The sequence below is a fragment of the Cydia amplana genome, chromosome 25 (genome assembly GCF_948474715.1).
Source record: "Cydia amplana chromosome 25, ilCydAmpl1.1, whole genome shotgun sequence".
Lineage (NCBI taxonomy): Eukaryota > Metazoa > Arthropoda > Insecta > Lepidoptera > Tortricidae > Cydia > Cydia amplana.
In genome coordinates, this window is record NC_086093.1 from 8,419,126 (window position 1) to 8,440,553 (window position 21,428).

The following is a 21,428-nucleotide window of genomic DNA, read 5'->3' on the forward strand; positions in this document are numbered from 1 at the left end:
AAGTGCGAATACCTCCTAACACAAGTTTTTAACTTAAAAGGAGGATTCAGCACCTATATTTGTAAACGTGTGTTAAAAATAAATAATTTTGATTTTTTTTTTGAATTTTTTTTTTTGAATTTTTTTTTTAGTAATAGGGTCCCGTTTTTACCCTTTGGGTACGGAACCCTAAAAAGGGTCCCAGAATTACCATACATTTTTCGATCTTTCCATTTCGTGACCGCCATACAAAGTCTATGAAAAATAGTAACGGAATGGGAATAAAACCTTGGGACACTTTTTTTCTCCTATTAGAATAGAAACAGCTTTGATTGTGAGTAGAAATTCACAAATTGAAAGAAAAAAGTGTAGGGGACAACTTTAAATAAAATGGCCCGCGCGAGAGACAAAACATACGCAATGCGACACTATGATTGGTCGAATTTATTTGTTGCCCACCATAATCCATACTAATTTATGGTGGGGAATAAAAAAACTGTGAGACTGTGACAAGGACAAACAATAATAGCGCTTTCGCTGCTACTCCTTCTGAAAAATACATAAGACTATCCCGTTCGGTCATTCCCCCCACCCCTCATGCCTGATCCAGTTATACTACATTTGCCTGCGATACATATTGCACTTGAGAAATTATAGTCTATTTTAAAAGGGGAGTGTAGAATGACACATGTAAAAAGTGATTGTAGGGTTGTAACAATACAAACCAGAAACGATTTTTTTACGATTCTCGATTAAATCTGCAAAGGCCATTATTAATCGATTCTAATGTCATAAATAATCTGCTAGAATCGCGCGTTATTTATTAAAGATGTAATCAATCGAATGATAGTACAATCCTTAAAAAAAATAACTTACAAGCATCTAAATTAATCAATAACCAACAAATAAAATATTCAAAAAGATTTCCGCGAGCTGTATCGAGTGCAAAGGTGGCCATCACACTTGTGGCGTTAGATAGCGATGGCCAACCATTACACCACGTACGAACCCGCGCGATAAAATGTGACGTTATCTATGAAAAGGATCTAATTGTCGATGGCGTTTACGCCATTATTAACGATGCACCGATATAAATAATAATGCCGCGCGACGCTGTGCGGTGTAAGTGCCATCGACAATAAGGTCCCTTTTCATAGATAATGCCCCAAATATTATCACGAGATTCCAAGTCATGAGGAAAAGAGAAGGAGGAGTAGAGTTGTTAAGCTTTGGATTCCTCCGAAAACGGTGCCGTCATATGACGGCAATGGCGACATGTGGAAAGTACCACGGCGTCATAACACACCGTCATCCACCAAGGTCAAAGCGCCAAATTTGAAAAATGTAGATGCGATAGGATAACGTCCCATAGAAAATTTGAATTTCGCGCCATTTCCTACTGACAAGATTTGCTTGATCATCTATAATTTACTTGGAGGATGAAATATCATCAGAAGAGGAAAATAATCGTAGTACGGAATCATTTATTCAAATCTCGTGTCATTTATTCAAAATGGCGTCACCGCTATCTAATAAAACGTTCACGAAACTATCGACAAGGTCATGACGGCCGTCATCTTACGTTACGTTGACAATCAACGTAACGTAACGCCGTCTAGGAAACCGCGCCATCTTGTTTACATAGACAACGTTCTAGTGACGTCAGTCAACGCTATATAGCGGCCGTAATATCACGGCACCGTTTTCGGGGGAATCCAAAGCTTTACCGTCTCCTCTTTCTTTGGTGTTGGCAGCACTGGTGGTGGCTGTTCTAACGGCTCCGCAGCCCCGGTCACGGCGGTCGCTGCCCCTACGTACAAATAAAACGTTTTAGCACACATTAACTCACATTTATCCTCCTGAGTCCCAGAGGCCTTTATAAAGGATTTAATCCAAATGGAATTTTGAATTAAAATGGAATATAAGAAGGTTCCAAATTCAAAAATGCAATAATGACTAGGGGGACTCAGGAGGTTATATTCATATTCCTTTAATCATAAAATTGCAAACTTTACATGTCAAAAATTAATACTTATAATTAGTCAATTACAATTCATTAATATAATATTCATCGGTTAAAGTAAAATAAAACAATATAAAAATAATCAAAACAATTCAAATAATAAAATAAATTAAATTACAATTAAACCATTTTATAACCAATTTTTATTATATACTAGCGACCAGCCCCGGCTTCGCACGGGTTAATAAATTATACATAAACCTTCCTCTTGAATCACTCTATCTATTAAAAAAAAACCGCATCAAAATCCGTTGCGTAGTTTTAAAGATCTAACCATACATACAAACAGACAGACAGCGAAAAGCGACTTTGTTTATAACTATGTAGTGATTAAAAGACTGGCACAAGAAATAAATTATTGGCAATTACTCCACCGACAAGAGCAAAGCTCAGTTATGATGATGATGATACTAACCGGCATTAGGCACGTTAGCGTTAGCCAAGGGCGGCGGTTGCGCGACGAGCGGCGGCGGCCAGCCGCCCCAGCCGCCCCACGCGCCCGTCAGGCCGCCCGGACCCCCCGGACCCGGACCCCCCGGGACCGGACCCCCCGGACCCGGACCCCCCGGCACCGGACCCGGACCTCCCGCCACGCCGGGGACTCCAGGCACGCCAGCGAAGCCGGGTGGATTGTTGAATCCTATACGAATTAAAAATTCATATGGACCACAGACAAGACATCCTCTAGACTGAGCATAGTAACGCTACCCCCTCTACCACTATACTCCGAGTCGTAATTAGCTTCCAAAAAAAGTAAGAGAATGTTGCCACTGCAATAATTTGATTGTAAAATAGTAAATTCCTTTTTATAAATATACACGCTAAGATAATTTATTTATTGGTAATTCAACTCCTACGATTTACATTTTAGCTAGATCATTATAAAGAAACACATGCTTAAAATAAGAGAACAATCGAATCCCTATCTTGTAACAATATAAAAGCGGCCAAGTGCGAGTCGGACTCGCCCATGAAGGGTTCCGTATTTAGGCGATTTATGACGTATAAAAAAAAACTACTTACTAGATCTCGTTCAAACCAATTTTCGGTGGAAGTTTACATGGTAATGTACATCATATATTTTTTTTAGTTTTATCATTCTCTTATTTTAGAAGTTACAGGGGGGGGGACACACATTTTACCACTTTGGAAGTGTCTCTCGCGCAAACTATTCAGTTTAGAAAAAAATGATATTAGAAACCTCAATATCATTTTTGAAGACCTATCCATAGATACCCCACACGTATGGGTTTGATGAAAAAAATTTTTTGAGTTTCAGTTCGAAGTATGGGGAACCCCAAAAATTTATTGTTTTTTTTCTATTTTTGTGTGAAAATCTTAATGCGGTTCACAGAATACATCTACTTACCAAGTTTCAACAGTATAGTTCTTATAGTTTCGGAGAAAAGTGGCTGTGACATACGGACGGACAGACGGACAGACGGACAGACAGACATGACGAATCTATAAGGGTTCCGTTTTTTGCCATTTGGCTACGGAACCCTAATAAAACTGTAATAGTACTGTATAATTAATTCTATATGACTACCTAGATAGACTCCTTAACTCAAAAAATCTTTTTAATTTAAGATTAGTAGTTAAGTTTTGTAAATAAAGTCCGTCAACCAAATCTTGTCAGTAGTAAAAGGCGGCAAATTTGAAAAATCGCGGGTTAGCAACACTGTGTTCAAATAATTCCAAAACGCGTGTCATCTGTGTTTTATCTATGGAATGTGGATCGTGAATGATAGCCGTCACCTTATTTGTTTTCATTTGGTTTTCATTCTGAATCGTTTCTGTTTCAAGAGATATTTCTGCTGTCACCATTAAATACCAATACATTAAATAAGAATAAGCAAAGCTAAGGGGCCTACAATGTACAATCATGCTCGTTGATGGTAAACATTACTAAAAATTGAGGTTATGACAAGTATTGGAAGAACTCTTTCGAACTTTTAAGATTATGTTCAGTTTTTTTGTTTTAGGGTTAAAAGGCATAAATAAAATTAAAACGTATGCCTAAATCTATCCAACAAGACCATAAATTGTGTCCTGGAAACCGTCCATAGGCCCACATGTCTAATATTTTCAGCAATCAGTTGTGAGTATTTACAAAGGTAAACCTTTTAAACAGTATTAAGAGCCTTGATTATATCGCCGTTCTTTCGCAATATCTACCTAATCCATACATGTTTGTTGCAGGATTAAATCTTGCCCAATATAAGGCGTTTGTAGTAGGTAGTATCTTTTCAGATAATACTTACCTATGGTGGTTTATGTACGTGTACAACGCAACCAAGTCGAAAAGCGACCCTTATCTTATTTACCTTTAAATTAAATAAACACCCAAATATCAGTTGTTTTATTTTTAATATGTATATTGTACAATATATACCAATCAGAAAAAATACACAGGTATGTCATATTCATCCAGAACAGTACACTAATTTACATTAACAAGTGGCATATTATATTGTAAATAACAAATATATGCACTATCTAATTATCTGCATTTTGATATGATTTTATTTTAGTAAACTTAGAAGATATAGATAGGGAACAAAGAGAATAATTATAAGCACTACGTTAGGGAGTTGTTTTTGATATCTTCAAATTTGTTCATCATTTTGATTAACATTGTTTTAACATCGCTTTTAAATTGTCCGTCCATGTTTCAATTTTTTTCAATAAACCGCGAGTGACAATTTGAATTGACGTACGCAGGGCGCGCTCAGCGGAAAAAAAAACTGTTGGTTCGATGTACATTGCTGCTTTTCTTAGCGCAATACTGCTCTTTGAGTGTTGCCCTACTTTAGTTTGCTTTACATTGCTACTGACAAGATTTGGTTGACGGACTATATGCATGCTTATTTTATGAAATAAAAAGTACTTTTATTTACTTATTTTTACATAAATACGAGCCGCGCTAGTAAAAAGTGGCAACATTGTTTTACTTTTTTTGGAATCTAATTACGACTCGGAGTTTATATACGGTAGTTTTACTCCATCTTCGAGTCAAACTGTCAGAATCCCGTGCCGTGATTGGTCCGTGTCTTTGAACGGACCAATCACGGCACGGGACTCGCTCGCCTCGTCCCCCGCACCCCCGTATTTTTGGCAGCATCGGTTTCATGAAATAATTGTTCTAAACTCCGTCTAGAGGATTCCTAGTCTATGTAATGGACATACTTGCTGGCATAGCGACTCACTTGTATTACAAGTTACAATCTTTTGAGAAAACGGGCCCCTGGTATGAAGTGCCGCAAATACAATAGTGTATTTTCCTACTAGTCAAATCAGTTTCTTTTTTAGAACTGTCAAAACGATTGGCTAAATATGGAATGTATACAGCTACTTTTTATATTTCTATCCGATTTATTAAATAAGACTTGTGTTTAAAAATAACTACTATACTTGGTCAACCAGATCTTGACAGTAGAAAAAGGCGGCAAATTTGAAAAATGTAGACGCGAAGGGATATCGTCCCATAGAAAATTTGAATTTCGCGCCATTTTTTACTGACAAGATTTGGTTGACCAGCTTTATGTATGTTTTTCTAATAATTATCTGGTGTTTTATTTCACGCATGGTGTGAAATAATTTATTTTAAATGCAGGAAAATACCCTATATCTACATAGCGCTTACGATGTTCCGAGTTGTAACTGTGTGACCCGAGTGTACAGTACATTGTATAGTTCGGTTTTTTTTTAGCATTATACTTCGTTTTTTTTTGCATTAGAAATAAGGTAAACAATCTTGAAGTGTCTTTTAATTGAAAAACACATTTTAAAAATAAGTTACGGTAAATATGTAAAGCCGGGTTCACATTTGTCTGTCGTGTTGTGTTGTGATGCATCAGAACGGTATCAGTTTAATATTTAATATAGTTGCGTTCACATTTCTCTGATGCCGTGTGTTGTGACGGTGTATGAAACCGATACCGTTCTGATGCATCACAACACAACACGACAGACAAATGTGAACCCGGCTTAACAATTATGAATCTAATACGATCTTTTATAGTCTTCTGCTTTCATAAGTAATAGTTATTGATTTTTAAAAAGTGTTTTTCAATTAAAAGTCATGTCAAAATCGCTTACCTTCTTTCAAGTTCTTTCTAATGCTAAAAAAAGCGGCCAAGTGCGAGTCGGACTCGCCCATGAAGGGTTCCGTATTTAGGCGATTTATGACGTATAAAAAAAAACTACTTACTAGATCTCGTTCAAACCAATTTTCGGTGGAAGTTTACATGGTAATGTACATCATATATTTTTTTTAGTTTTATCATTCTCTTATTTTAGAAGTTACGGGGGGGGGGACACACATTTTACCACTTTGGAAGTGTCTCTCGCGCAAACTATTCAGTTTAGAAAAAAATGATATTAGGAACCTCAATATCATTTTTGAAGACCTATCCATAGATACCCCACACGTATGGGTTTGATGAAAAAAAAATTTTTGAGTTTCAGTTCGAAGTATGGGGAACCCCAAAAATTTATTGTTTTTTTTCTATTTTTGTGTGAAAATCTTAATGCGGTTTACAGAATACATCTACTTACCAAGTTTCAACAGTATAGTTCTTATAGTTTCGGAGAAAAGTGGCTGTGACATACGGACGGACAGACAGACGGACAGACAGACGGACAGACAGACAGACAGACAGACGTGACGAATCTATAAGGGTTCCGTTTTTTGCCATTTGGCTACGGAACCCTAAAAAACGAACTATAGTTGTAGTACCTGGGGGGGGGTTGTTGGGGAAGCCCTGCGCGGGCGCGAAGCCCTGCGGCGGCGCTCCGGCGCCCGTCGGGAACGCGCCCGGAGCGCCCGCAGGCGGGAAGTTCATATTACCTAGGAATGAAAAAATCATTTAGCGATAATTTTATATCATATAACTTGAAGGTATCGTTTCTTTGTATAATTTACAAAAAAACCGGCCAAGTGCGAGTCGGACTCGCGCACGGAGGGTTCCGCATCATCAACAAAAAATAGAGCAAGACAAGCAAAAAAACGGTCACCCATCCGAGTACTGACCCCGCCCGACGTTGCTTAACTTCGGTCAAAAATCACGTTTGTTGTATGGGAGCCCCACTTAAATCTTTATTTTATTCTGTTTTTAGTATTTGTTGTTATAGCGGCAACAGAAATACATCATCTGTGAAAATTTCAACTGTCTAGCTATCACGGTTCGTGAGATACAGCCTGGTGACAGACGGACGGACGGACAGCGGAGTCTTAGTAATAGGGTCCCGTTTTTACCCTTTGGGTACGGAACCCTATAAACTACTAATGTAGGTACTTAAATATACTTTTCTCAAAAATGGACGGCAAAGTTGACGTTGCCGGTTACAAAATAGGTCGCGAAGTGCGTGGTTTATGGTCAGTCAAAAAATTAAAAAGTTAAAAACATTGCAGTCTCGATTTCGGGACTGCAATGTTGCATACAAATTCCATTATTTGTCGAGTTCCAAACTTTTTAAAAGTTGAAATGGCCATATCAAATGAAGGCCCATTAAACAGCCAAACAGATGATCAGTACTTATTATTATAATGTTGGTACCGCGGCTATTTACGTGTCTCAAATGGGTTGGCGTGTTTTCAGCAGAAAAATACACTTTTTTTTTAAAGGCGGCAAAGCAAATCTTTTTAATGGTTTTACTTTTTTCTGTGAAAATTAGTACGTTGCTGTGTAAAATATTACTATTTCTTACACCATTTTTGAGAAAAGCACTATATATGACTCGGCTGGAAGGCTACTTGCTGGCTTCGGATTCAATTAAACGGACTCCCAAGGTCGTCCGTTTAAAAACGAATCCTCGAAGCCAGCAAGTAGCTACTACCGAGCCTCGACAATAATGTACTATTATTTATACCAGGGATGTAACGGATGTGGTTTTATCGGAACCAAAAGCGGAACCAGATGTTTTAAATTTAGTTTATCGGAACCAGAAACGGAATCGGAACCGGAACCAGAACCGGAGCCTGAGTCAGTACTATCAGTAGGTATACATTACACAACACAACACATACGAATAGGTACTTTAAATTCAAAAACACGGATAAACCAGAACATCTAATTAGTGCAACACGTGGCAAACGGGGCTATGAGCGAATGACTGGTATAAACCTGTTTGTTGTTGATGTACACCGCTCATGTCCCGCTGCCGCGCTAATCATTGACATCCGATATAACTTCCGTTTCAAAAGTAACGGAACCGGAACAGAAACGGACGTGTAATACCAAACGGAAGTTCCGACTTAACAGAAACGGAAACGGAGCTCCGTAACATCCCTGATTTATACCACAGTACAAGAACAGTAGTGAATCTTCATAGAAATGTGCCGCTGCCGGCTTGAATGTGTGCGTGCGCGCCGGGCGCCGTGTACGCACGCGCTGCCACGCACACATTAGCATAATATACGGGGGAATACGGTGGCGGCAGTGTGGGCCGTACCGCGACTGAGATCGCGCGCATTCGAGTACGCTCGCATTTACCTGCTCTTACCGGCCTTAATTTATACCTGATTTATGAATTGAGAAAACATTTCATTATATTATATAAATAGAAACCTAGTGCTACTCATAATACGCAAATAATATTTATCTAAAAATAAAAGTGACAACCCTAAGCGCCAACGCAAGAGTAGGTAAATAACTTGCCGAGCGGCCTTAGATTCACTACTGTTCTTAGTGTACTGTGTTTATACTGTACAAGCATGGATAGTTATAGATAGTTAAAAAAAAAGCGCTGGTGGCCTAGCGGTAAGAGCGTGCGACTTGCAATCCGGAGGTCGCGGGTTCAAACCCCGGCTCGTACCAATGAGTTTTTCGGAACTTATGTACGAAATATCATTTGATATTTACCAGTGGCTTTTCGGTGAAGGAAAACATCGTGAGGAAACCGGACTAATCCCAATACGGGCCTAGTTTACCCTCTGGGTTGGAAGGTCAGATGGCAGTCGCTTTCGTAAAGACTAGTGCCCACGCCAATTCCTGGGATTAGTTGCCAAGCGGACCCCAGGCTACCATGAGCCGTGGCAAAATGCCGGGACAACGCGAGGATGATGGTGAAGCATGGATAGTTACCGTTTGGAGGCTGTAGCGCGGGCGAGCGCTCGCCAGGCGGTGAGTCGTCGTTTTCGCTGGGGCTGCGCGCCTCTGGCTTGTTTTCCGGTTTACCTCCTGTGAACAACACACCCTTTTTTAATAACAAAACTTTCGTGAGACAAAGACATAGTAAATATATTAAAAAGCGGCCGTCTCGGTCCGTCACCGTAAACGCAAGCTCCTGATGACACCTCTCGGTACGAAGTGAAACATGTCGAGCGTTTTTCGACTTAAAATACGTGAGTGACCCGTGTTTAATACATTTACAACACACCCTTGTTAGCCTTTGTGTAAGGCCTGAGTCATAGACTAGGAATCCTCTAGACAGAGTTTATGGCAATTATTTAATGAAACCGATGCTGCCAAAAATAAGGGGGTGCGGGGGACGAGGTGAGCGAATCCCGTGCCATGATTGGTCCGTTCAAAGACACGGACCAATCACGGCACGGGATTGACTCGAAGATGGAGTAAAACGTATAAGTGGCGTTACTATGCTCAGTCTAGAGGATGTATTGTCTGTGGCCTGAGTGGAGGCTCTTGTTGTGCGTGCAGCGGGGCGGGGCGTGCGGCGTGCATGTTAAACAAATGCGCACGTATAGGAGCGGCCTTAGTGCACGCTGCTCACATCACAAGTGAGCCCACAGCCACGCCGCACGCGTCGCCGAGCGAGCGTCCACTCAGACCTTACACTTTAACAGGGTCAATCAAATATTTCTTGTTGTTATTCTGTCCCATCAGCGAGGAGACAATAGTAGCATAGATTGTTAGAACTGCTGTACCATGTTCTACTAACATGCTCAGTAGATGTCCCATTATGGAAAGCTCTTATAACTACCATAAAATGCAAGTTTGGTTCATTTAAATATGAAAAAACCTAGAATTTTAAGTGACTCGGGAGACCGTAACCATAGCAACGTGTGACAAGAAAAAGTTGATTAACCCAACTGCACCAGTGTCGGGGAGAAACTACAAACAGTTGATTCACGATTAGTTTCACTAGACTTATATCGATCTTAAAAAGCGGTGGTGGCCGAGTGGATATGACGTCCGACTTTCAATCAGGGTTCAAATCCTGGCTCGTACCAATGAGTTTTTCGGAACTTATGTACGAAATATCATTTGATGTTTACCACTAGCTTTTCGGTGAAGGAAAACATCGTGAGGAAACCTGCATACGTCTGCGAAGAGATTCAAAGGTGTATGTGAAGTCCCCAATCGGCATTGGGCTAGCGTGGGGACTATAGCCCGAGCCCTCTCGCGCATGAGAGGAGGCCTGTGCCCAGCAGTGGGACGTATATAGGCTCAAATTATTATTATATCGATCGGGATATGAACCGTGATTACCCGTGACGTCATGAGTCGTCACTGACAATCCAACCTCTAGACTGAGCTTAGGCCAATTTTTTCATGAAACCGGTGCTGCCAAAAATACGGGGGTGCGGGGGGACGAGATCAGCGAATCCCGTGCCGTGATTGGTCCGTTCAAAGACACGGACCAATCACGGCACGGGATCGACTCGAAGATGGAGTAACGCTACCGTATGTGTGACAGAGGGGGTAGCGCGACTATGCTATGTCTAGAGGTTGGATTGTCTGTGTGAGTCGTCAACCGGTCTTCATCATCTTCCTCGCGTTATCCCGGCATATGCCACGGCTCATGGGAGCCTGGGGTCCGCTTGACTAATCCCAAGAATTGACGTAGGCTCTAGTTTTTACGAAAGCGACTGCCATCTGACCTTCCAACCCAGAGGGGAAACTAGGCCTTACTGGGATTAGTCCGGTTTCCTCACGATGTTTTTCACCGAAAAGCGACTGGTAAATATCAAATGATATTTCGTACATAAGTTCCGAAAAACTGATTGGTACGAGCCGGGGTTTGAACCCGCGACCTCCGGATTGAAAGTCGCACGCTCTTACCGCTAGGCAACCAGCGCTTAGTTCATTTTACGATCGAAAAAGTAATTAATAATCCTAGTTTGTAGCAACTTTATTGGTGCCGATTTCATGCAACTAATCGAACTGATAACGCGAGTGTAAAGGTATGAATGTACAGTCGCCTGCAATAATATGTTACTCTTCGAAGGCCGCAAAAATATGTGACACGCTCTTATGGCTCTACAAATAAGATCGTGTCAGATATGTTATCTTTGTAGTTGTTTTTTGTTTAGAAAATTTTTAACCCGCATAAATGACAATGTGGTTCAGTGAAGGGGACGGACTGAAAATCAGCGCTGCGCAGGCAATTTGTAATGAAATGACTGACGCAGCGTATGCTGAGCCCGTTCCTTTTGCCGCACAATTATTCTTATTTTTTTCAAGCCCTTTATGTTTTGTAACCTGTATGCTGTTTGTGTTGCAATAAATGGTTTCTTATTCTTATTCTTTATTCTTATTCTAGATATTATTGCGGCCTTCGAAGATTAACATATTATTGCAGTTGACTGTACTTGTACAGAAACATTTTACAGTGAGGTTAAATTTTGCATACATATATGTAAATCGGATGACAGTGCAATATTATGACGACAAAGCTTGTAACTTGTAATACAAGTGGAAGTCCCTTTCTAACAAAAGCTGTCAAAAAGGGACTTCCACTTGTATTACAACCGTATAAATAACACTTGCACTGCGTGTGCTATCAAAATCGTTGCAGACTTGTCTTGGTCTAACTCTATAGTTCTTTTTTTAGGATTAGAAAGAAGATAAGCCATCATGTCGTTGAAAACGCTTTTTAAAAATGAGTAAGTTCTATTACTTATGAAAGCAAAATAATGTAAATAATCGTGTAGTTAAATATTTACCGTGACTTATTTTTCAAGTGTTTTTCAATAAAAAGATTTTACGTTAGGTTAATGTGTTGAATAAATGTTAGTTTGAAAAGTAATAGATATTAGGAAATGAATATTAGGCGATTTTTTTCCTGTCCAGTCAGCAGCAATAGTTGCTAAGCGGGCGAGGTGTCCAAAATGATCTTGACGCGACTTTATTATTAAAAGAATTAGAGCGGATCAAGGTCATTTTGAACACCTCGCCCGCTTAGCAACTTCTGGTGCTGACTGTACCAAACTCATACAATATAGAAACCAAGTGGTATGTGTATGTGTAAGGTCTGAGTGGCCGCACGAATAAACTCGCCGTCATTAGAGCTTGCGAACTATGTAAACAAACCGCCATATTGAAATTGTCTCTGAATGATGAATTTACTAGTGATGGGCAAGACTCTTACTTACTACTTTACTAATGTCAAACCATATCGAATAATAAAATACCAAAATTAAAAAAACAAGTAGTTACTTATTTTTAATTTGTTTAATCACGATCAGAATAATGTATTGATGTATTTTACAACCGCGGCGGTAGGTACAGAGCGTGAGTTGGGTAGTGTGTAGTGGGTTTATATCACAAACTTTAGTCACAACACTACCCATAATAGACAATTGTAGAATTAAAAAGAAACAAAAACGTCATTCCATCAGGTCCTAATAACCTAACTTATGAAACCATTTTAAACTTTTAATTAAATATCCAAGATGCAGTTATATATTTATGTATTTTACGGAACGGACCGTTTCAATAGTGTATATGTGTATAGTTTGAATTGTGTTTGATGGGGTAGTGTGAAAATTCAAGGAGAAACAGTCACAAAACAAAGTTACATTGTTTGTTTACATAGTTCGCAAGTTCTAATGACGGCGAGTTTAGGAGCGGCCTTAGTGCACGCTGCTCACATCACAAGTGAGCCCACAGCCACGCCGCACGCGTCGCCGAGCGAGCGTCCACTCAGGCCTTACACTATGAGTTATATTTTTCAATGAAATAAATTTTATCTTATCTTATCTTAGTTACCATCTTTAAGCCAGGGCGGCGGCTGCGTCATGAAGGGCGGCAGCGCGCCGGGCGGCTGCATCATGCCGGGCGGCATGCCGCCCATGCCGGCCATCGGGCCGCTCATGCCCATGCCGGCGGGGTTGGCCAAGCCGCCGGGGGGCATTTGACCTGACAACAAACGTACATTGTTAAGAGCCAACAGGAGTGGTCATTTCTCCATACAAACGTACTCGATTGTTTCCTCCGTGGGTTTTGAAGCTAGAGCAATGGTTTTTTCAACACAGATTAATATTGTCAATATCTGTGTCGGACCGTTTTGCTTTTTTTGATATTTTTGTTTTTTAAGGCGCTAGAGCCCTTCAAAAATGGCCAAAATGGCCTAATTGACTATGCCGCAATGAGAGGCGTGCTATTCAAAACTGACATCAATTAGTCAAAAAAGCAAAACGGTCCGACACAGATAATGTCATAATCATTTAGATTTCCAAATTTGGTTACGATTGGTTAAGTTTTGGAGGAGGAAACAGTCGAGTACGAAACCTCGATTTTTGATATTTTTACGCAGGATTTTTCGCCTTGTCCTTATCGCACTAGTTTTAGGAGCCGCTTCCGTTAGCGAGACGGGTATATTTACCTAAAATATTTAAATCTTAGCTCCTGTTGGCTCTTAATAACTAACCGACTGGACCCTGGATTGGTACCCAAGAGGTTGCACACGGAGTCAGAAGAAACCTCGAACTTGATGGGAGGATGAACTCAAACTCACAGCGGGCCCGAACTGGAGAAGAGTGGCCCACGACAGACCCCAATGGAAAGAGCTAGAGGAGGCCTTTGCCCACAGACAATCCAACCTCTAGACATAGCATAGTCGAGCTACCCCCTCTGCCACACATACGGTAGCGTTACTCCATCTTCGAGTCAATCCAGTGCCGTGATTGGTCCGTGTCTTTGAACGGACCAATCACGGCACGGGATTCGCTCACCTCGTCCCCCCGCACCCCCGTATTTTTGGCAGCATCGGTTTCATGAAAGAATTGGCCTAAGCTCAGTCTAGAGGTTGGATTGTCAGTGCCTTTGCCAAGCGGCACACTGAGCTTAGAGACATACTCTAACTCAGAACCAGGGATGTTGCGGATGCAGATTTTTTGACATCCGCGGATGCGGATATTTAAAGGCTCACATCCGCGGATGCGGATGTCAATATTAGGTACTTAGAAAACGTCAAATATTACATTTTTAGTATTTTTTTATTACAAAAAAACATAATGTTTAGTATTTGAGCAAGAATATAGGTGCGTTATATTTAATAAACAGTAACTTCGCCGACTTTTCTGAATCTAGACGATTTCGTTATAGGTAATGACGAAATGACCTAGCACTTACGCCGCCGCTAACACGTTTCTGTACCGACTTGTTCGACATCCACATCCGCATAAGCTCCGCATCGATTTTATGCGGATGCGGATGTTGAAAATAATGCGGAAGTTCCGCGGTTGCGGATGCGGATGTTCGCAACATACCTGCTCAGAACAAAAGGGCTTAATAGATAGATAGATAGAACCAACTGGACCGAGAAAAGTTACCTAAGGTCAAAGAGAATAGATTTTATAGAGTTACTGTCATGGTAAATGATGGTAACCCCAGTAACCGCCATCTTGGTTATGGCGCTATCGTTCGAAAAGATTGCACCCATAGAAGGTAGCATCCTATAGAAGTGGTATACGCGTGCCTCCGTGAGGGACAAAACATACGCAATGCGACGCTATGATTGGTCGAATTTATTTGTTATGGTGGGCAACAAATCAATTCGAGCAATCATGCATCTAATTTACGGTGGGGAATAAAAAAAAAGTGAGACTGTGACAAGGACAAACAATAATAGCGCTTTCGCTGCTACTCCTACTGAAAGATACATCCCACCAAAAACATTTTCATGTAAAATGTTGCCAAGACGAAACCATAAGGCTCGCACTGACAAAAAGTTATCAGATCTCTTGTAGAGCCAAACTTCTAACTCTACGAGTACAAGCCCTAACTTCACAAACTCTACACCTTAGTCAAAATATGTGGCTTGACCGTTTCGCTACTGTCACATGGACGTAAGGTGAAAAATGTATTCACTATTCATTATTTTTTATAATACAATAGTTCTTGGAGTATCGAAACGGCCAAGCCACATATTTTGACTAAGGTGTAGAGTTTGTGAAGTTAGGGCTTGTACTCGTAGAGTTAGAAGTTTGGCTCTACAAGAGATCTGATAACTTTTTGTCAGTGCGAGCCTTATGGTTTCGTCTTGGCAACATTTTACATGAAAATGTTTTTGGTGGGATTTCACTTCTTTTTGTAAGTTGCTTCCATCCCCTAATTTAAAGGGTTGCGCGTGTCATTTAAGGACCTACTATTAAAAATCCTGAAATACGTACCTCGGGGCATCTTTTATACAATCTGCTTTTTACTGATTCCCCATACAACCTTCAACCCTCTTTTTCCCCTAACGCCCTTTTCCACCCCCTTTTCACCCTTACGGGGTGATTTTGGGGTTGAAAACTATTCTATGCCATTCCCCATTACAAAAACTATCTACATACCAAATTTCAACTAAATCGGTTCAGCGGTTATTGATTTCCCATACAAAATTCCACCCCCCTTTTCCCCCCCTTAGGGACAAAAAATTTCAAGTTTTTGAATTTTTTTGTTGTTTGTGTACTAATATTATCTTACATACCAAATTTCAGCTTCCTAGGACTTCAGGAAGTACCCTAGAGGTTTTGATGATCAACAGTGAGTGAGTGAGTCAGTGACGAAATCGGGGTTTTTTAGTTATGAATAAAATCTTAAGTATAAGAGCTATGCAATTGAAATTTTTTATGTTTAATAAGTCCACTATTGACATCATATCCCGAGAATTTTGTTTATCTGGTATAATCCAAACCCAAGTTATGAGGGTTCAAAAAAACGACGAAGCGCTTCGAGAAAAGGTAGTAGTGCCCTTGCGCTTCGCTTTGCTCGTCTTGGCGGGGGCACTACCGTGCCCCCAGATAAGACTATCCCGTTCTGTCAGTTATCCCCACCACTCATGCCCAATCCAGTTTAATACTAGATTCATGATTGCACCACACCTTTGGCCTAGTCTCGTGTAGATGGCGTTAATTTCAATATTTAACAAATTAACACATATCAGTGAAAGAATAAGGGTCAAAGTCATTGGCTTTCTAACAGTTTTAATCTTTTGCCAAAAGATGGCAGTAAATGTACTAGGGCTACATGATTTACCATGAATGACAGTAACTCTCTATTCACTCTATTCTCTTTGCTAATATGGGGCATTATCTATGAAAAGGGACCTTATTCTCGATGGCGCTTACGCCGCACGACATTGTATTTATATCGGAGCATCGTTAATAATGGCGTAAGCGCCATCGACAATAAGGTCCCTTTTCATAGATAACGTCACATATGTACTAGCTTCTAATCTATATATATAAACGTGAAAGACCTGACTGACTGACTTAAATCAACGCACAGCCCAAATCGCTGGGACTAGAAAGTCCAAATCTGGCAAGTAGGTTCCTTATAAGGTCTAGGGGTCCACTAAGGAAGGATTTTTCAAAATTCATCCCCTAAAGGGGTGAAATGGGGGTCCAATTAATAAAACTCTCCTGCGCGTGCGAAGCTGCGGGCAAAAACTAGTAGTATATATTTTACTAGGAGAAAATCTTCACTTCATCATAGAGAAAAAAATACATAGAGTGCTCACTCCATACATCAGTTTTAGTACCAAAAAGACTATTAGCATCTAGCATCGAGTAGCGGAACTATCAGTACTGCTACTTGACAATAGATGTAGCACCGACCGGAAAGTCTTATGCTGTTGAGATAAGACTTTCCGGTCGGTGCTACATCTATTGTCAAATAGCAGTACTGATAGTTCCGCTACTCGATGCTAGATGTAGATACTGAAATTAATAGTCTGAACTGATGTATGGAGTGAGCACTCTTGTCTTACTTATTTCTCTATGACTTCATTGAGTAACTGACCTGCGGCAGCCATGGCTTCCATCTCGGCTTGTGTGATGACCTTGCAAGTCGGGGACTCCTGCGGCCTGGTCCAGGTTGTCTCGCGCGTGCGCGCGTGGTAGTAGTATGACTTGCCTTCTTCGGACTTTGTCTCTACCCAGAGTTCTGGTGCCGGCTGTTGGTAATAGAAAAACTATTAGAATAATTCTGGAAAAGGCCACATCGTGAGGAAACTGGACTAATCCCAATACGGGCCTAGCAGGGCTCGGAACCGATTTTTTTGTAAAACCCAAAATAGCCCAATATTTTTCATTATTTTATGCTCTTTACGTAGGACTGAATCATGTATTTAGGTTATAACTTCGTATTATTAGATTGTCCCATTAAAAATGAAATAATAAACCAAAGAACGAAAAAGAACGTAATAATACCGGTATTTTTTGTATGAAGAAAAAACCGGTTCCGAGCCTTGGGGCCTAGTTTACCCTCTGGGTTGGAAGGTCAGATGGCAGTCGCTTTCGTAAAAACTAGTGCCCACGCCAATTACTGGGATTAGTTGCCAAGCGGACCCCAGGCTCCCATGAGCCGTGGCAAAATGCCGGGAAACCGCGAGGAAGATGATGATGAATTTTGGAAAAAGCACTTACGTAGTATATCACTACATAGTATAAAACAAAGTCGCTTCCCGCCGTCTGTCTGTCCCTATGTATGCTTAGATCTTTAAAACTACGCAACGGATTTGAATGCGGTTTTTTTATAGATAGAGTGATTCAAGAGGAAGGTTAATGTATAATTTGTTGACCCGTGCGAAGCCGGGGCGGGTCGCTAGTTTTACTAATAATTTGGGAGCTTGGCTGTTAGTACTCACCATATTGGGCGGCGGCATATTCGGCGGAGGCCCAAACGGCGGCTGCCCCATCATGTTTGGAGGCGGCCCCATCGGCCCCGGACCCATCATGCCGTGCGGCGGGGGGCCGAACGGGCCGCCCATCATGGGCGGCGGCATAGGCCCCCAGTTGCTGTCGTAGTTGTTGTTGAAGCGAGGCCGACCGCGGAAGAAGCCGCGGCCTCGCATCGGCGGCCCGCCGGGCCCGTAGCCGCGCCCGCGGAACCGCATGGGCGGCGGGCCGTTCATCCAGGCCGGAGGCGGCCCGCGGCCTCGCCCTCTGTACTCACCAAATTACGATTAACACTTGTAAAAACGAGTAAAGAAATTAATAGAAAATATATTCTGTTAGAGCATAGAGAAAAAAGTACATAGAGTGCTCACTCCATACATCAGTTTTAGTGCCAAAAAGACTATTAGCATCTAGCATCGAGTAGCGGAACTATCAGTACTGCTACTTGACAATAGATGTAGCACCGACCGGAAAGTCTTATGCTGTTGAGATAAGACTTTCCGGTCGGTGCTACATCTATTGTCAAGTAGCAGTACTGATAGTTCCGCTACTCGATGCTAGATGTAGACACTGAAATTAATAGTCTGAACTGATGTATGGAGTGAGCACTCTTGTCTTACTATATTTCTCTATGATTATAGGTACAACAAGTAGTCTTATCAAGCGAACTAGAGTCACAGAATAAATAATAGTACTAGGTACAGAAGACTCATTCTCTAACAAAACGCGTCTGTTACGATCAGCACAGATATGGCCGCTAGGTGGCGACAGCGCCACGCGCGGCTTATGGCTTTCCCCAAAATTGGGGTGGAACGGATGTACTTTTAGCTACCTGTAGCAAAGCGGCGAAATCGCGGAGTGAGCCACGCCTGCTAGAGTGATCTCTTCAGACCAACCTTATATGATACATATTTGTTAATAGACTCTGTTCAAAAATCTGCCTGCATAAAAACGTTAAACTGCACAAAAATAGTTACAAAATTATCATTCTGAACTTTCATATTCTAAATATATTTCATTTTTGATACAAGCTTTTAACGCTGACTGTACTTTCCATTCAACAGGCTACTAATACTCGAGTCAATACTAACAAACCCAAACACAATTAGGTTGCATTATTTTATCATTCCTATGGTCACCTGTCTCCATCAGATCACCATACCATAATAGATAAGTTACCATAATAATGTATGATTATAACCACTACAGTCATCAGCAGAAGTTGCTAAGCGGGCTAGGTGTTCAAAATGATCTTGATGCAACTTTATTGTTAAGAGAATGAGAGCATGTTAAGGTAATTTTGAAACCTAAGGTATTTTGTACCAAGATAATTAATAGGCTTGTCTAGACAAGTTGTTTATCACATAGCTAGCATAGCTAATAGCTAAATGAGCTATGCTAAGGTCAAACACATTGCAATGAGAATGCTAAGTATGCCTACACAGCATTTATTTAAACAGATGTTTCAAGTTAACTCAGTAAATACTTGTTCGCTCACCATATTGACTTAACTTTACACACTCATACTCAAGGTTTGCATACTAGATAAGAAATTAATTGCATTGCTATCTGATTGCATTTATAAACAGAGATAATTTGAAGTAGGCAAGGGAATAGATCAAAGTAGGACACTTAAATATAGTAGTAAGCATAAAAATACTAACTACTATACTTGTATAATAGATAGATTAATACTTAAATACATAGATAGCGCACACAATATGCTTTTCACACAAATAAATTCCCCCATACTAGGATTTGACGCTACAACTATAAGAGGCTCATGTAAATATGTTTATGTTCATAGCATATTAAGCCAAATATCTATCTTATAATAGATTAGTCAGATATGTTTGACATTATGACTAAAAATATGCAGGGCATATGACAGCTCACCGCTACTACCCGGGCAGCCATACTTGAGCCAGATCAATCCCTAGCAGGAGTGCAAAACTCCTCGCTTTGGGCAAACTTGGCTCCGTTCGGCTCAGCATTGCTCGAGCAATTATTAGGGTTGGCACAACTTGACGTCCCTTTGCGTGCACAACCACAGATAAAATCATTACTTGAATTTTGACAACCCTAATTAGCCATATATTAGAAAGGACAGCAAGATTCGACCCAGAAACGCTGTCAAACTTCGGTTTTGTGGGAAGTTTCCTTTCTGTATGGTAATACTATTATTTATAATAGTATTACCATACTGGCTAACTGCTTAGGCCTTCATCATCAGGGTTTGCTCACATTTAGAGAAATAATTATGCATCTAGTAAATCTCTGAACTTGAGTAGATACTATTTACTGCTTTGGCTATTTATTAAGCTTATTATTATTAAAATTCAGCTTGGGTAGACATTGATTCAATGAATTCAGGCATATAAAATATAAACATAAATATTTAGTTTGTCTCTAAGCTTTGGCATGGTAATTTAAATTTACATGTTATAATCAATGGCAGTTATTGAAAACAAGGAACAATGCAACATTCTCATCACACTAAATTTTGAGGTTGTTTTATACTATATTTTCAACCGAAATATTTTTTCAAACTACTTATCAACACACTGATAAATAAGCTTATAAATGTATTTAGCCAGCGCAATTAACATACGAGTATCATTCTACTGTAATTAATATCTCCATATGCATGAAAATATACTAGTAAGTACATGCTATAGCGTCCGGGAGTTGGTCGGAGAACAGTTAGGGAAAAACGCGCCAAATGCAACCGTACAAGTGTAGTAAAAAACCAAATATTCACCTGAAATTGCCACGCCCGCGGCCGCCACGGAATCCATTGCCTCCGTCGTCATCTTCGTAACCATCATCATAGCTCATATCACCGAAATCCTTCGAGCCATCACCAATATTATCGTTGCCATCACTACCACGATTCACCGCTTCGTTCATTCCAGAGTCCTGCGCGTCAACATATTCCTCCTCCATTATGACTGTTGACGTTAGATATTCACTAAACACATGTCCTCATGCCGAATACATTTATTTTCGGCGATTTATCGTATAATTCGCACTCGCGGTACAACAATAACTTCGCCCTATCCAAGATGGCGGACAATATGGCGGGGCAGACAGACGGCTACGGCTTGCGTAGAGATGGATGCAATAACGGTATATAACGATGCGGTATTCGTTAACGATTATCGATTCTCAAATCGCATTGGTTAGTGGCTATAACCGCGAAAATCGAAGTTCGCAAATTGCGGGCATTTTTCTCTGTCACTCTAATTACGCCTTCATTGGAGTAAAAGAGAAAGATTCCCGCAATTTGCGAATTTTGGTTTTCGCGGTAGCCCCTCTGTTCGGAAAGAGAATATATGGGGCCCAATACATTCCACGACTATTCTCTTTCTAAGGCCAAGCGCGCACCACGATTTTAATTTTTGCGACTCGATTTTAGAATCGCGTTGTAATATATCGCAGAAAATTCATTGCGCGCACTGCGATGAAAAAGTCGACGATTTGTTCATTCTCAACATGGATTTCGTACCAGTCGCTTGTCGTGAAACGTGTCTTCAATATGCGATCGCTGTATGACTTTGAGTATTTATACCA

At 40.6% G+C, this 21,428-nt stretch overlaps 1 protein-coding gene across 1 annotated transcript; it reads right to left on the reverse strand.

The window, feature by feature from the left end:
• Nucleotides 1-731: 731 nt before the first annotated feature.
• On the reverse strand, nt 732-20,801 carry LOC134659465 (basic proline-rich protein-like). The gene is made up of 9 exons (XM_063515107.1): nt 20,617-20,801; nt 17,825-18,122; nt 16,978-17,131; nt 12,958-13,107; nt 9,091-9,186; nt 6,744-6,854; nt 2,418-2,642; nt 1,707-1,789; nt 732-737 (listed from the first exon to the last, which is right to left on the reverse strand). Exons 1-9 carry the CDS (start codon nt 20,799-20,801, stop codon nt 732-734), a joined length of 1,308 nt encoding a protein of 435 aa, XP_063371177.1.
• Between the last annotated feature and the right edge of the window lie 627 nt (nt 20,802-21,428).

Excerpts from the sequence above, each read along its gene's own strand:
- LOC134659465 (XM_063515107.1), bottom strand. The coding sequence starts at position 20,801 with ATGGAGGAGGAATATGTTGACGCGCAGGACTCTGGAATGAACGAAGCG. Across the intron at positions 6,855-9,090 it reads CGCGCTACAGCCTCCAAACG|GTAATATGAACTTCCCGCCT; the intron begins GTAACTATCCAT and ends TTTCATTCCTAG. Across the intron at positions 1,790-2,417 it reads CGCTAACGTGCCTAATGCCG|GGGCAGCGACCGCCGTGACC; the intron begins GTTAGTATCATC and ends ATTTGTACGTAG.